At 39.1% G+C, this 16,896-nt stretch overlaps 2 protein-coding genes across 5 annotated transcripts in view; one reads left to right on the top strand and one right to left on the bottom strand.

Moving 5' to 3' along the window:
* Positions 1-9,976, top strand: part of LOC130273230 (xin actin-binding repeat-containing protein 1-like) — a 192,070-nt gene extending 182,094 nt beyond the window's left edge. For both annotated transcript variants that reach the window (XM_056519659.1, XM_056519660.1), the window contains one exon: positions 587-9,976. In XM_056519659.1, the coding sequence (XP_056375634.1) occupies positions 587-7,660 (7,074 nt within the window). In that variant the 3' untranslated portion in view covers positions 7,661-9,976. The remainder of the gene's footprint in view (positions 1-586) is intronic.
* Positions 9,977-14,097: 4,121 nt separating this feature from the next.
* Positions 14,098-16,896, bottom strand: part of LOC130272538 (solute carrier family 22 member 13-like) — a 48,069-nt gene continuing 45,270 nt past the window's right edge. For all 3 annotated transcript variants that reach the window (XM_056518386.1, XM_056518387.1, XM_056518385.1), the window contains 2 exons: positions 14,611-14,820; positions 14,098-14,284 (listed from right to left, as the gene is read on the bottom strand). In XM_056518386.1, coding sequence (XP_056374361.1) covers positions 14,203-14,284; positions 14,611-14,820 — 292 coding nt within the window. In that variant the 3' untranslated portion in view covers positions 14,098-14,202. The remainder of the gene's footprint in view (positions 14,285-14,610; positions 14,821-16,896) is intronic.

A 16,896-nucleotide genomic window follows, 5' to 3' on the forward strand; every position in this document is an offset into this window, starting at 1 on the left:
GCCAAATCCTTAGCTTGAATGCCCATAGACAGTGTTAAAATCAGACAGTTTTTTATTTGTAGTATTTTTATTGTTTCTCTCAATAGTATATTATATATTAATTGCCTGTTTACTAGTGTGGGTCTCTCCACTTCAATCTACAGCTGGACTTTTTGTTTTTGCCCAGAGGTTTATTTCTGGGCTAGGGCTACCTGGCAGATTAGGTTGCAGGACATGAAGATCGCAATGTTGCCTTGCAAGCCTGAAGTGACTGCAATGCAATAATCTCAAAAAGTAGAAATTTACTGGAGTTTTAGTTGCAAAGATTTCAATGTAAATCAACTACAATGGGGGTTTCAAAAAGAGTTGCAGAAAAATCACAGCTAAATCAATACATGGTAAATTTGCTAAGCTAGTAATCTGACATTAGATTGACAGCAAACTACTGGCATATGGCAAATATTTTTTGGTTCTTCAACTTTTATGTTATTTGACGTCCCAAGACCAAGGATACCATGTAGCCCTAGCCTAATCTGGTTAAATAATTGAAAATGAAACAAAAAAAATGTCTCCATGACTTTTTTAAATTCCTTTTTTACTTCTTAAGATGGCAGACAACATCAAGAAGTTATCACAGGATGCGATTACTGAAAAGAAACACGAAGCAGATCTACCTTTACCACCTCCTCCCAACATAGCACAACCTTCTATTACAGTATCAGGAGGACAAGAGCAATGTTTTATGCCTCCACCACCTCCACCACCACCACCACCAAAAGAGTCATTTTCCAAGTTCTATGAACAGAGACAAGTAAATGAGTTAAAAAGACTTTATCGCCATATGCATCCAGAGCTGAGAAAGAACTTGGAGCATGCTGTGTCCAGAGACATTTCCGAACTGCTAAGCAATGATGAACCAAATCAACCGGCTTCAGTGAACCTAGATGCAGTTCTGCCTGGAGAGGTACAGTCCATGCGTTGGATCTTTGAAAACTGGAAATTAGATACCATTGGAGAGCACCAGGCTAACCGGAAATTGACTGAAGAAGAAGCTGTACTTGGCGGCAATGTTAAAAACACTTCTTTAATATTTCAAGGCCAGAAAGATGATAGTGATGAAAGGTTTTCATCTGCGTTACCTGGAGAAGATCAGACAAAGGGAGATGTGAAGACGGCTTTGTGGTTATTTGAAACTCAGCCACTGGATTCATTAAACAGAATCTATCCTGAAGACGCAGATGTCCACCAAGCAGTGTTAAAAGAACCAGTTGAAAAAGGTGACGTTAAAGGAACCAAAGTTCTCTTTGAAACACAATCACTAGATGAAGTTGGTCGCTGCAACTCTGTAGAAGAACACAGCCTCCTCCAGCTTAAATCTGAAATACAAGAACTAAAAGGAGATGTGAGCAAAACCATCAAATATTTCCAGACAGAGCCCTTGTGTGCAATAAGAGATAAGACTGGAAATATTCATGAAATTAAATCTATTTGTAGGGAAGAAACTCAGAGCAATGATATCAACACAGCCAGATGGTTGTTTGAAACTCAGCCTTTGGACACTATTAATAAGGATACATCTAAAGTTCAGGTTATTAGAGGGATATCATTGGAAGAGATAGCTAAAGGAGGAGTTAATGCAACCAAATGGATATTTGAAACTCAACCCTTGGACACAATAAAAGAGAACCTAGACGAAGGAGTGTTTCAACCCTCTGTAGATGCTGTTGAAGGGGTAGATGTGAACAAGCAATGCAGCATCTTTGAAAAGCAGCCTGTTGACTCCATAAATGAACACACTGACAGTAAATTTGCTGCCACAGAAGAAATATTACCTGGGGATGTGAAGTCTACTTTATGGCTCTTTGAAACACAACCAATGGAAACCCTCAAAGGAAGAGAGGTTGGACAATTAAAAAAGGTTGAGCTACTAAAGGAAGAAAGAGGAGCTGTTCAACAAAGGAAACATGTGTTTGAGACATGTTCTCTAGACAAGATCACCAACAGAGAGGAAGAAGCAACAGGACAATATGGAACAGGCACAGAAGAAATTATGAAGGGAGATGTGAAATCATTCAAAACCCTATTTGAAACACTTCCACATGAGAGTGCTAAAAACCATAAAGGGGTTAAAGTCTCCAATCAGGATGAAATTAGGTTGGGCAATGTGAAAACAAATCAAGCTTTGTTTGAAAGCACACCCCTTTATGCTATTGAAGATAGTTTGGGCAACTACCATGAAGTGACATCTGTCAGTCGAGAGCAATTAATAAGTGGTGATGTTAAAAATTACAAGTGGATGTTTGAAACAAAACCATTGGATCAGTTTAATGAAAGTATCCAAAAAGTAGATATCATTAAAGGGATCACAAAACAAGAAATTCTGTCTGGCGACGTGGGAACAGTCAAGTGGATGTTTGAAACACAACCTGTAGATGTCATTAATTCCAATAAAATTGAAAGAGATGAACAAGCCACAGCCCAGAAAGAAGTCTTACAAAAAGGTGATGTTAACCAATGTCGATGGCTCTTTGAGACCCAACCTATTGACCAGTTATATGACAAATCCGAAAACAAACTGGAGAAAGAACCACCTGTACAAGGTAACGTCAACTCACACACTTGGATGTTTGAAACCCAACCACTTGATTCCATTGGAGACTCCAAAGAGCGTTATATAAAAGTAAGCCTTGCTTCCCCAGACAGCCTGGAAGGTGTTAATGTAAAAACAACTAAGCATTTATTTGAGACTGAACCTATTGACAAACTTTCTTCTACAAAAGAGCAGAGAAAAATGATTAGGTATTCTAGTCGTGTTGAAATCCAGTCAGGTGAAGTGTCCAGGGTGAAGGAGATCTTTGAGTCGAAGCCAAATGTGAGTGTCCCACTTCAGAAGACAGACATTCCTACAGAAGGAAATATACCAGCTGGTGCAGTAAATAAATTTACTTGGCTTTTTGAAAATTGTCCAATGGACTCTATGTCAGTTCGGGAAGATGGAATTCAAGAATTACCCCCTGAAAAAGATATAGAAGGTGGAGATGTTGGAGGAAAAAAATTTATCTTTGAAACATATGCTTTGGATCAGATCCACCAAGATTCTGATGACAAAGAGATATGCAAAGTGCAAGAAGCTGTTAATAAAGGAGAAGTAAAGACTTGTACTATGCTCTTCGATACCAAGCCTTTATATGCAATTCAGGACAAAGGAGGGATATACCATGAGGTAACATCTGTAAAGAAGGAAGAAATTCAAAAAGGGGATGTAAAGGGTGCAAAATGGCTGTTTGAAACAAAACCCCTTGACATGATCCATAAGGATGAAGAAGTTTTTGTTATCAGAGCAGTGACACAGGAAGATATTGAAAAAGGCTGTGTCAAGTCTGCCCGCTGGAGGTTCGAAACAGAACCATTGGATTCCATTACTGACACTGAAAAGCACACAGCTAGAACAGTAGATGATGTACAGAAGGGTGATGTCCAAATAAATAGGCAGCTATTTGAATCACAAAAAGTAAACCAGAACAAGTATGTTAGACTAGTTAGTGTCAGTGATGTACAGAAGGGAAATGTTAGGACATCTACATGGCTCTTTGAAAACCAACCAATTGATTGTTTAAAAGGAGAAGATCAAGAACATTGTGGCATCATAAAAGTACAAAGAGAAGACAACCAGAAAGGTGATGTCAAGAGATGTACATGGTTATTTGAGTCTCAACCCTTAGATAGCCTAAAAGACACTGAAAGCCCAGCAGCTCCTCAGACTACTGAAGACATTCCCAAAGATAATGTGAAGAGTACAACATGGCTGTTTGAAAGTACACCACTAGATAAATGTAACTATAAATCATCAACTGGTGTTGAACAGAAAGAAATAAGTGTAAAAGACACGCTGGATGCGTTCCTTTCCCATAATATAATTCAACATAAAGGAATAGTCATCGAAAACAATAACAGTGGAAATGTGAAGATGATAAAATATCAGTTATCAACACAAACAGCGACTGATATCCAAAAGGAAGAAATAGTTGGAGGTAACCTGCAAAGAATACTAATACAGCTACTCCACAGAGCTGATGTAGAGCCTCATGGTCTACTGGTTGAGGAAAACAGCAGCGGGCAGATCATTGCAACTAAATTGACTCTTCTAAATGCTGTCCAGTCAACAGAACAGGAAGAAGAACATGTCAGGCATAATGTAGCCAAAGCTCTTAAAATATTGCCAAATGAGGATGCTTCGACAAAAACTGGTATCATAATGGAGGAATCAGAAAGTGGGTCAGTCAAAATTATTATCTATGCTCTGTCATTGCAGTGTAAATTTAACATGGCTCAGGGGGATATCCTCAAAGGAAATGTCAAATCCACAATTGGGAATCTCCTTGCGAGTGGCCAAGAAAATAAATGCAGAAGTTCGGTGACTCGTGAGCAAAACGAAAAAGGAAATGTCCACTTGTTCACAAGTTGCATTGAAAAAGGTGACCTTGGATACTTGAAAAGTCTTCAAGAAGAATCAGAATTAGATGCTCTAGCATGTTCTCAGAGTGAATCAATGCAGCAAGAGACAACCGAACAATGTAAGCAGTCAGACAATCAAAGCAAAGTTGGTCCACAATGTGTGTTTGTTGCATCAACGCCTATATTCCACCCTGTACAACCCCATAAAAGTGTGAAAGAATGTGTTGTGGATGGAATTGTGAAAAGTACCGATGCCCAGGCTTCTTCTTGTTGCAAAATAGAAAAAAGGAACATCTCTCTGAGTAATACTGCAGAAAGCAATACTATATTACAAAAAAGTATTGACACCAAGCAAACTTCTGCACATCAAAATACCTCTACGCTGGATAAATCGTTTTGTGTTGTGGGTTCTACCTGTAATGCATCACAAAATAACAGTACCACTGGAACCGATCTACAAGCCGCATTGTTGGATCTAAGACAGGCCACAGCTGAAGCTAGAACTATCCAAAAACAAGCTCAATGTAAGATAAAGAGTAGCTCTCAAGAAATCCATCTTACCAACAAGGAAGCAAAAAGAAATAGGACTCAACCAGTTCAAGCAACTTTACATCCAGAACATGCAACAGTAAAGCAGACAGCAAGTGTCATGACCACAGCTACAGATACAAAGACATGTTATGCAAGTCTTCAAACATCTACTTCGGCCACCAAAAAGGTCAGTGTTTCTGAGGAGGAGAAACCTTCACGTGAGACTAGAGCAGAAACTAACATCATTAACAACAATGCTGAGCCCCCCAAATGTGCAAAAAACTATTTAAATCCCTTTAGTGATTGTGACTATAAGGCACAAATAGAACAAGAAGAAAGGGACCAAGATATTGTCAGGGGGGATGTAAAGGCAACCATCAGAGCATTGCAGAATGCTTCAAAAGAGCAGAAAGAAATAGAAAAGGAAGAAGTTGTAAAGGGTAATTTATCGTCCACCCTTGAATCCCTTCAAAAGTCTAATGTAAATGTATCTAAGGGTGACTTTAAAGCAGCTATGATATACAGAAATGCAGGGCAATCTTATGCTGCATGTAAAAGGAATTCTGATGTTCAGCATATCAAAGATCAGGCTATGGCAAAGTCAATGCAACCATCTGATAATAACTCTCCTCCTTCTCCAGCTCCTGTGACTGAACAAGAAGTGTGCCAAGCTCTCACTTCAAGTAATGTAGAAGCCACAAAGGATGACTCCAAAACGGTGAATAATCCTATGCCAAATACTCAAGATTGCATTGCAAAGGCTTGCAGAAATACAGTAGATGAAAACACTAATGCCTCCCAAACTTGCCAAATGGTACAAAGAAAAAAGCCAGCACTGCCACCAAAACCAAAGCATTTGTTACCTGGTATACGTCCACCGCCTAGACACAAAAACAAGGCCTTCTTGGCTACATCATCTCCAGTTTCTAGCCCTTCAACTCCATCTGAAGAATGTTGTTTTAAAGATATAACAGAACCAGCCAATATGACAATGAAAACACAGTCTCCAAGTAACGTCCCAAATGCTTGCATGTATCCCTCTACAAACATAAATTCTGAAACCGAAAAGGAAATGCTTCTTCCCCATGAACACAAACTATGCAACCAAAACAATGTGGTTACCAGTCAAGATCAGACGTATCAGGAAGAAGGTGTGATCAAACTCGACCAAAAAACCAAGGAAGCTGAATCATTTGAATGCAGCGCTTCTATAGATTCTAACCTAACTGCTCATACAATGTCAGAATGCCATACAAGACAAAGTCCAGAAGAAGTAATAAATAAAGAGAACCTATCGGAAAATTTGAAAAGTGAAGAAGTGTCAAACAAGTCAGCTGTTCATGTGACACAGTCAAGAACCAATGTTAGTGATGCTGATAACAAGAATGTAGTCATGAGAGTCAAGCGAAACAAGGAATCAGAAGATGCAAGACGTCAACGATTATCAATTCATATGGATGAGATCATGAAAGACAACATAAGGACAGCAACAGATATTTTTGAAAATCTGAAAAAACAAGATGAGTTGGAAAAGATTTTGGAAAAAGTAACAGAATTGGAAGAAAAGAGCAGCACTGTTGATGTCAAGTCCATGAGGGGCTTATTTGAGACTGTTCCAGACTGGGTGGTAAGTTCCAAAGAACAAGCTTTCCCTCTTAAGTTAGAAGAGAATCAGAAACATGAAAGATTTGAGCTGCAAAGAGAAGATTCTGAAAGTGTCTCATCAGTAGAACTTGCCTTCGAGGACCTCGAAAGGGCAAGTGCTGAAATCAAACATTTAAAAGAGCAGACCCTGGCCAAAATTCTGGACATTGAAGAAACAGTTAAGAAAGCACTTTATGCTGTGTCCAACCTAAAATCTGATTCTGACATTGTAAGCCTTTCAGGTCTGTTTCGTGAATCTTTAGGTGTATGTAGCAATGCTACCAATAACATAAGAAAAATTAGTATTGTTTCTAGTAAAGCAAAACCAGAAAAACCAACACAACTATTTGAACAAAAGTGTCCAGAAGCTGTAAATAATTTAAATAATCAGGAAAAAATAGAACATAAGAAAACAGAGCTGGAGGTGACTAGCAGTGTCTCCAGTCGACTTTCTCCTACATCTCCATCTTTTATTACTATAGAGTCTGCAGCCAGGAAGACCTCACAGCACAACAGTTCTCTGCCCTCAGCTACTATTTCAAATCAGACTGGAGGAATGTCTCAAGGTGTTAATGGAAAAGACCAAAATGGGATTAATCCTCTAGAGCGTTTGGATCCTTTTCATCAGTGGAGTGTATGTGACAATGGACAGTCACCTGCATCGCTGGGTATTCCCATGGTACATGAACAAAACCCCAAATCACCATCAAGTCCAAATTCACAAAGGCAAAAAAGTGTCTTAGAGTTGAAAACTGGTCCAGAAGGTCCAAAAGTAATTGGAACAACAATAGTTACTGAAAAATATGAAGAATCTGATGAGTATGGAAACAAAATCGTAAAGTCCAAGACATCTACAACTGTTACGAAACAATCAGACACTCATGGCTCTTCAACGTTTGAGTTTGTATCTGCCCCTCCTCGCTATGAGGTCACCGCTTCTCCTATTCTTAGAAGACATGTAATCTCGTCTGTAGACCACTCTAATAACAAAGGAAATGAGACCGGTGTGGTATTTGTCACTTTTGGGAATTCAAAACCAGCTAAGAAATGATGACTTCATAGGGTGGTCTTCTATAACCAGACTGTGCCCGGCTGCATTATACAGACCAACAACTGATTCAGACAAATCAGGACAATTCTTACTTTTTTAATTTGGTTTATATTTTATACACCGAAAGATTATCAGTTAATGTAATCTCAATGTGCCATGCTAATAACAAGAGAAAATCCCAGCTCTTCTCAATGTACTGTTCCATGAATATGTCTTTGTATTACCAGACCATTATTATTATATTCCTCTTACACTTTAGATAAAGTAAAAAAAATTAACATAATACAGTAAATCTGGGGCTACAGTATAACTGTATTGGTCAGAAAAACTGAGCATAAATTACAACTAAAGGATGTTACCTCAGATATAGAGTATAAAGACGGACCCGGCCATAAACATGCACAGTTGGCCACTATTGTATGTTACTGTATCACTCATGGGAAGAAAGGAGGAGGCCTGTTAAGGAGAAGGTCTCCATTGGGAGGCAACCAGGACACCCTTATATATATAAGATCATTGGCCGCTAGTGGGTTTGGCCAATTTTTATCTTTTATGGCCAACTTAACCCAGCTTCAAACTTAACTCTTACTTTGACTTAGTGCAATATGTTATTTGGCATCATTTGTGCAAACTTCATTTTATACATTGGATAGTGATAGCCAAATATTTTTTGCCTTTTAAAACACAGCCTGATAATGGGTTACATTGGGTGGAATTTGCCCATAACATATGCACATGGTAGTGTCTTATAACTGATAAATCTTGAAGAAAATTCTTAAAGGCTATCAACACCTTTTCTATACATTTTCAAATTTTTATTTGGTTCCTGTATGCAAAATTAAGTAACTTTCTAAATCATTCTTATTCAAAATTATCTACCAATCAATATACCAATAATCCATGCACCGCCAAACCCAGAGGAAAAAGGAAAACCTTAAATAATCCATCTTACAGACTTTCTGCTCTGTCAATGTTAGAGATAGCAGCAAATACAGAGATGGAGTCAAGGGTGTAGCTATAGGGGGTGCAGAGGTAGCAGTTGTACTGGGGCCCTGGTGCCTAAGGGGGCCCCAAAGCACATCTGGCCCATAAGAGACCAGTATTATAATTGGCACATGGGGGCCTGTTGCAGATAATGCATCGGGGCCCAGAAGCTTCAAGTTACGCCTCTGAATGTAGTTGTAAATAGAAGTTAAAAGTATGAACAGAGGGGAGAACATACATGGAGGGCCGCTTCAACAGGAATTCCAGGGGCCGTGTACAACTGTAGAGAAAAATCAGAGCACATACAGCAAACTATAGACCCCTAAGCACACATGCAGCATGTATTACTGCGAGGGCACAACAAGCTAGGAGCAGGCTGCAAATTATACATCAGGGGGTCTGAAAATGAATAAAGGAATGAAGACTGCAGACTCAAACTAAGTGCAACCTTTTTTTTAACTCAGTAGGGAGATTCTCAAAAACTACTGTAATTTCTGTTCCAGTGATATTATTGACACCTTGTTTTTTCTACTCACATTTTCAAAGGTCTCTTGTGCTGCTATGAAAATATGTGAAAATTCATTTTCGTGCCACTTTTGTTTTTTTCTTGCGACAATTTTTTGTTGTTGCAGCCATAATGGATTTTTTGTGCCAAAACTGCAGAGTTTGACACCAAAATTGCAGATTTTTGTGCCAAATTTTACATCCCAGAAAAATCTGGTGGAAACATCTCCCAAAATATTCCATGGTTACTAGTGCCCAGACAAGCAATAACTCTATAGATAAAACATTTCTGAGCTTAAATGTGAGCGCAGGTGCAGTGTGACCAAGAAAAAAAAAGAATCAAAAAGCTGGTGGGAAATTTTTGATGTAAACTGGACTCTCACCCCTTTGAAAATATAATGTAAAGCAGACAATATACGTGGACATGCCCACTTTTACAAAACTGACGTGAACAGTGTAAACCGCGGCACAAAGCTCTTTGAAAATGTAGTCGATACTTTTCGCGCCAACATTTTTGGGTGCAAAATTCTTTGAGAATCTCCCCCAATGTATCCAGTAATTTCAAAGGTGTCCATAGTCTTTAACAGTAACACAACTCAAATGACATTTCTTTGTTAACTCAATCAGAACTATAAGAATTTGTATGCTTTTCTTAACATGATCAGATTTTGGACTGTTAAAATATTTGAGATCCTAATTTATTATTTATAAGATTGTTTTTTTTAGAGTTTATGCATCAAATGCTGCATTTATAGAGATATTACCTTTGTATAGTAATTCTTTTCTGATAAAAAATCTTTTTTAAATCTTATACACTACTGTCTGTGACATGGCCTTTGTTTTTCATGTTGCAAAATAAAATATGTATTTGCATTAGATCTGTATTTGTTGTTTCTGCCTTCAGTAGACTAAGTGAATGTACACTAGAACAATCTGTGTATATATTTTCGAGTATATTAACCCCTTCCTGCTATAGGACGTATGCATATGTCCTGGCACCCAATACGTTCGTGTGCTGGGACGTATGCATACGTCATAGCGATCTCCAGCACTGCCGCGGGCAGCACAGGAGAACGGCGGCGGGATCCGGCTGTCAACCACAGCTGGAGTCCTGCCTTAGCTTCCGGAGCCACGATCGCGCCAGTCCTGGCAGCAATAACCCCATAGATGCCGTGATCAATTCTGATCACGGCATCTATGTTGTTGACAGGGGAGCACGCTATACGCGATGCGTTGGATGCTATGGCAGCAGGAGGTCATATGCCTGCTATGGAAGCCTGTGAGATCCAGCCAGAGACTGGATCGCACAGGCTGTAGTGTGTGCAGCTCATCAGGTTATACTGTGCTGCAGTACAAATGTATTGCAGCATAGTATAACCTGTAAAAAGTGTAAAAAATAAAATAAAAGGTCTTCAATAAAAGTATGAAGTGTAAAAAAAAAAAAAAAAAAATGCCCCTTTCCCAATAAAAGCCCTGTATTATCACCAAAAAAAGATCAAAAACAAAAATCTGATACATAATAGGTATTGCCATGTCCGTAATGACGTGTACTACAAAACTATAATGTAAATTATCCTACAGGGGGAATGCCATAAAGTAAAACAACAAAGAAAGCGCAAAATTTTGGTACAAATTTTGGTACAAATAGCAGGTAGCACATATCGCAAAAATGATACCGATAAAAAGTACAGCTCATCCCGCAAAAAATAAGCCCTTACTCAATGGTGTCGGACCAAAAATAAAAAAGTTATGTCTGGTGGAAAATTAATGGCAGAAAAAGAATTTTGCTCGGAAAAGGAAAAAGAAGATAGAAAGCTATATAAAATAGGTATCGTCATAATCGTACCGACCCACAGAATAAATATAACATCACTTTTACCGCACAGTGTAAACCATAAAATAAAAGAAAAAAAATAAATTTTTTCACAATATTTTTGAGTTTTTCACAAAAAATGCTGCATGTGTCAGCAAAAATTCATCACTTATATAAAGTACAATATGTCACGAAAAAACTATCTCAGAATCGCTCCGCTCAGAAAAAGCGTTCTAAAGTTATTACTAGAGATGAGCGAACTTACAGTAAATTTGATTCATCACGAACTTCTCGGCTCGGCAGTTGATGGCTTTTCCTGCATAAATTAGTTCAGCTTTCCGATGCTCCGGTGGGCTGGAAAAGGTGGATACAGTCCTAGGAAAGAGTCTCCTAGGACTGTATCCACCTTTTCCAGCCCACCGGAGCACCTGAAAGCTGAACTAATTTATGCAGGAAAAGTCAGCGACCGCCGAGCCGAGAAGTTCGTGACTAATCGAATTTACTGTAAGTAATTACCATTTAAAGAGATCCATGTCAAATAAAAAAAAAAAGAACCTGCTCATTAAGGTAAAAAATGGTTCTGTCCTTAAAGGGGTACTCCGGTGAAAACCTTTTTTCTTTTAAATCAACTGGCTCCGGAAAGTGAAACAGATTTGTAAATTACTTCTAATAAAAAATCTTAATCCTTCCTGTACTTATTAGCTGCTAAATACTACAGAGGAAATTCTTTTCTTTTTGGAATGGTCTCTGATGACATCACGAGCACAGCACTCTTTGCTGACGTTATTATAATAATATTATTATTATATTATATTATAATACTGCTAACCACTGAGCCACCATGCTGCCCTTAGCATACATCTGCTATGCACGGTTGCTAAAATGGACAGAGATGTCAGCAGAGAGCACTGTGCTCGTGATGTCATCAGTGTTCCAAAAAGAAAGGAATTTCCTCTGTAGTATTCAGCAGCTAATAAGTACTGGAAGGATTAAGATTTTTTAATAGAAGTAATTTACAAATATGTTTAACTTTCTGGCACCAGTTGATTTAAAAGAAAAAAGGTTTTCACCGGAGTACCCCTTTAAGGGGTTAAACATGATTTGGTACAGCTATGTATTTCCACCATCTGGTCAGAAAAGTAACTGCAGATTTTACCAGCAAGGGAGAAAAAGAAAAAATTGAAATCAGAGCACATAAGGCTACACAGTTATATACAAAAAAAAAATATGGGGAGATTTATCATTCCCTTCCTAACATTTTATTGGCTGAAATTTTGCGCAATTTCAAAATAGAAAACTTTGGCAAAAGTGACTGTGAAATGCAGTGCTTCATTATTGACTATGCAGTGGATGAGATTTATTAACTGCATCTTTTTTTTTAAAAGGTGCAAAAGTAATGTGCAAATGTTAAAAAACAAATGCAAATTCATACCACTTCTTTCTTGCCTTAAAAAAGTGATATCCTACAGCAAGTTCTCAAAATTTGTATGCCATTTGGATAAATTTAGTGCACATAGGCCAAAAATAAAGCCAAAAAAAGGCTGTGAAGTGGCTGCACACAGACACATAGGGGGACATTTATCAAAACCTGTGCAGAGATATTTGGGTAAAATGACTGACGTCATTACAAAGTAGAATTGGTGGCGCAGAAAATAAGCTATCATATGAATTCTTAGGTGCAAAATTTAAAGAGTTATAATTTTTTAAAGATAAGGAGGAAAACAGGAAAAACAGGAAAAAAACATGGTCATTAAGGGGTTAAATATATGTATACCTTTCTAGCACCAGTTAATTAAAAAAAATTTAATTTCAATTTTTTTTTTTTATTAACTGGCAACCAATTAGATCGCCTCTTTCATTTTTAACAAGGCCTCTGCAAAATTAAAGAAGTAATCTGATTGGTTGCTATGGGCCTCTGCAACTTTTCCTCTGCACTTTTCCTCTCCCCTATAGGGGGAGATTTATTAAAACCTGTCCAGAGGAGAAGTTGCTGAGTTTCCCATAGCAACCAATCAGATCGCTTCTTTCATTTTTCAGAGGCCTTTTCAAAAATGAAAGAAGCGATCTGATTGGTTGCTATGGCCCATATTAATAAATCTCCCCCTATAAGTTTTTAACCTGACCACACATACCGATACCAAATATGTTTATTTTTATTTACACTTTTTTTTATTTTTAATGGGAAAAGGGGGGTGATTCAAACTTTTATTAGGGAAGGGGTTAAATGATCTTTATTAACTATTTTTTTCCATTTTTTTTTTTGCACTGTTATAGCTCCCATAGAAGGCTATAACGCTGCACACACTGATCTTATACATTGATCATAGGAAACCATTGATCAATGATTCTGCCGCTTGACTGCTTATGCCTTGATCTCAGGCACTGAGTAGTCATTTGGCGATCAGACACCAGGAGGCAGGTAAGGGGACCCTCCTCGTGTCCTACAGCTGTTCGGGATGCTGCAATTTCACAGCGGCGGTCCCAAACAGCCCCCTGAGCTAGCCGGGGGGGGGGGGGGTAGTTCAGTTTCACTTTAGACACGGCGATACACTTTGAACGCCGCGTCTAAAGGGTTAAAAGCGCGCTGCACAGCGATCAGTGCCGCACGCTATTAGCCACGGGTCCTGGCCGTTGTTAGAGGCCGGGCCCAACTCGCTATGATGCGGGACCATGCTGTGGCCCCATGTTATAGAGAGGAAAAGGACCCAGGACGTACAGGTACGCCCTTGGTCCTTTACATTCAGGCGCATGCGCTCTGCAGACAGAGTGGTGTGCTCAGGGGGCATGTGACTCCACGTCACTAGGACACAGGGTTGAAGAAAATTAATATTCAAACAGCGGAGGTGGGCTTAGGCCCCTTCCTCCAGGACCCAAAGCGATACGGACTGCAGGGGACCCGCCTTCAAAGCACCACTGAGAAGACCTAAAACACAACATTAGCAGAGGAGTACTCAGTGACCCCTGTATGGACTCCTGTTCGTTCACCCAGTATATTAGGTTTAGTCCACCGGAGCAGTATATACATTTTATGTAGCTATTCTGATTCAACACAATCTTCACCAATCTCTTCCAAATGTAGCAGAGCGGAGCTCGACAGAAGAGGACATTTCTACAGGAAAAAGGATTGTTTCTAGATGAACATCTTCATTTATTTTTGTATTAGGATTTGTTAGCAACGCCCAAGAGATGAAATAATGGTTCTCACTATATAAGTATATGGAGAGTTTGTCCTTTATCCAGGTTAGAACCGGGTGCTCTTCCTTTGTTTGGTTTGCGGCTCGTGTGAATCACTTAAGAGCTGGTTCTTTGGCAGACTGTCTGACCTGAAAGAAAACATTTTCTTACATTGGTAAATATAGCAATATATATATATATATATATATATATATATATATTTCAATTTTTTATTTTGTTTGGGCATTATAATATTGTATTATTATTAAATCATTAGAAAAAGCCTTGGAATTTACAATTCTCCATCAAGAGGATGTGCTGACAGAAAAATCATGCAGGTAGTAGACTAGATACTATTCATACTGCTCAAATAATCCCTCCACATGTAGTGTACATATGTAAACTCCCCTCTTTAGGAAAACATGCATTATCGACACATATAAAATAGTTTAGATCTATAGGCAAATTGCTTTACCTTGGAATATCATTGGTGTCTAATGTAAGATCCTGAAGATCCATGCCCTTTGTCTCCGGTAACAAGAAACAAAGAAGACCTCCGATGATAGGCACACTTCCATAAATGGCCATTGGTATAGCCCGGTGATATTTTTCCAGAAGAATAATGAGCGGTGCTATAATCCCACCTATCCGGGATGTCATAGAGCAGAGTCCTACTCCATTTTGCCTAGAATGTAGAAAAACCATCTATTACATTTTAGTCAATGAAATATATATATACATATATGTAGAAAGGACTGCAGCACACAAAATCTAAAATATTTGCAGCACTACTATCATATAATATGCCAGTTGCCAGCACCCCAGACCCAACCAAAGTCCATCCAAATAGCAAAACAATAGTGCCACACTCCAATATGCAGAAAAATATTGTGAATTTATTGACTCACATCATAAATTCACTATATTTTTCTGCATATTGGAGTGTGGCACTATTGTTTTGCTATATATATATATATATATATATATATATATATATATATATATATAAAATTTCATTTTTTTATAACGTACTCTAAGAACATCTAAGTTCCTGCAAAAGTAAGGTCAACTTTTTACCATAAAATTACTTCATGGGAATGGATACAAGGCAAGCAGGTATGTGTTGATCTTCCTTTGGTCTTGTGGTGACTTACCACACTGTTAAACTCAAATGGTCTATATTAGGGATCGACCAATATCGATTTTTTAGGGCCGATACCGATAATCTGTGGAGGTTAGGGCCGATAGCCGATAATTTATACCGATATTCAGGTATAAGTTAACGGCCACTTAACAGCCCTCCCCCCCCCCCCCCCCCCGGCGAAACCGCTGCAGATCATTGATTTAAAGCGGGCACTTTAAATCAATGAACTGCAGCGGCTTTTGCGGTGCCATAGACTGCCGCCGCCACCCGCTTCTCTCCACCTGCCTGTCCTAAGGTCCTCCTGAGTTCAGGACCTTAGGACAGGCAGGAGAGGTTTGCTATGGGGATTTGTTTCTACTCTGGACAGTTCCTGACATGGACAGAGGTGTCAGCAGAGAGCACTGTGGTAAGGCAGAAAGAAAATTCAGAAAGAAAAGAACTTCCTCTGTAGTATACAGCAGCTGATAAGTACTGGAAGTATTAAAGGAAATCTGTCATCAGAATCACCCGCACTAAACCTGTTACACAGGCTTGTAGTGCGGGTGATCCTGATTAAAACGCTCCTTACCTGGTTAAAAATGGTTCAGCGCTTCTTCGTTTCTCTATATTTTTAGTTTTCTGTTATTCCCTGGCTTGGGACTCAGTGGGAGGTGTTATCATCTGGGACTCGGCCACACGTCATTCTAGCTGGGCGGAGCTGCCGCCCGGCTCATGAATATTCATGAATTTATCCTCCTGGTCTAATTCTTCTTTCTTGGTCTGGTGGGGAGGGCGTTCCGCCCAGCTAGAATGACGTGTGGCCGAGTCCCAGATGATAACCCCTCCCACTGAGTCCCAAGCCAGGGAATAACAGAAAACTAAAAATATAGAGAAACGAAGAAGCGCTGAACCATTTTTAACCAGGTAAGAAGCGTTTTAATCAGGATCACCCGCACTACAAGCCTGTGTAACAGGTTTAGTGCGGGTGATTCTGAGGACAGATTTCCTTTAAGATTTTTAAATAGAAGTAATTTACAAATCTGTTGAACTTTCTGGCACCAGTTGATAAACATTTTTTTTCCAGTGGAGTATCCCTTTAAAGGGATACTCCAGTCTTTGCAAGCTTACGCCCTATTCAAAGGATGGATACAGCGTTTGCAAACTTATTGCTTATGCAAGAGATAGGGGATAAGTGTATATTTGCAGGGGTCCGACCACTGGGCCCCCTGTGATCTCCAAAACAGTTCCATGAATCTCTCTGTGTACAGAGAACGGGGTCAACATACCTCCTCTATACATTCTCTATGGGAGCTCCGAAGATACACGAGTACAGCGCTCATGTACCTCCGGTACTCCCTTAGAGAATGTATGGAGGGGCATGTTAACCCTGTACTCCATGCACAGGGAGATTCAGGCAGATCTGGAGATCGTGAGGGTTCCAGCAGTTGGACTCACCGAAATGAGATAAGGGATAGGTTTGCAAACCTAGAGTACCCTTTTAAAACCATAACAAACTATGCTATGCTATGGATTCATACTATGTTGCCATAGGCACTCCTCATGACATTATATGGATTTTCTGTGAGGCCCTATACTCTCCACTACAAGCAGTGTTTTAAGTGAAGAATAGCTTTATAT

Source organism: Hyla sarda, chromosome 5 (assembly GCF_029499605.1).
Source record: "Hyla sarda isolate aHylSar1 chromosome 5, aHylSar1.hap1, whole genome shotgun sequence".
Classification (NCBI taxonomy): Eukaryota; Metazoa; Chordata; class Amphibia; order Anura; family Hylidae; genus Hyla; species Hyla sarda.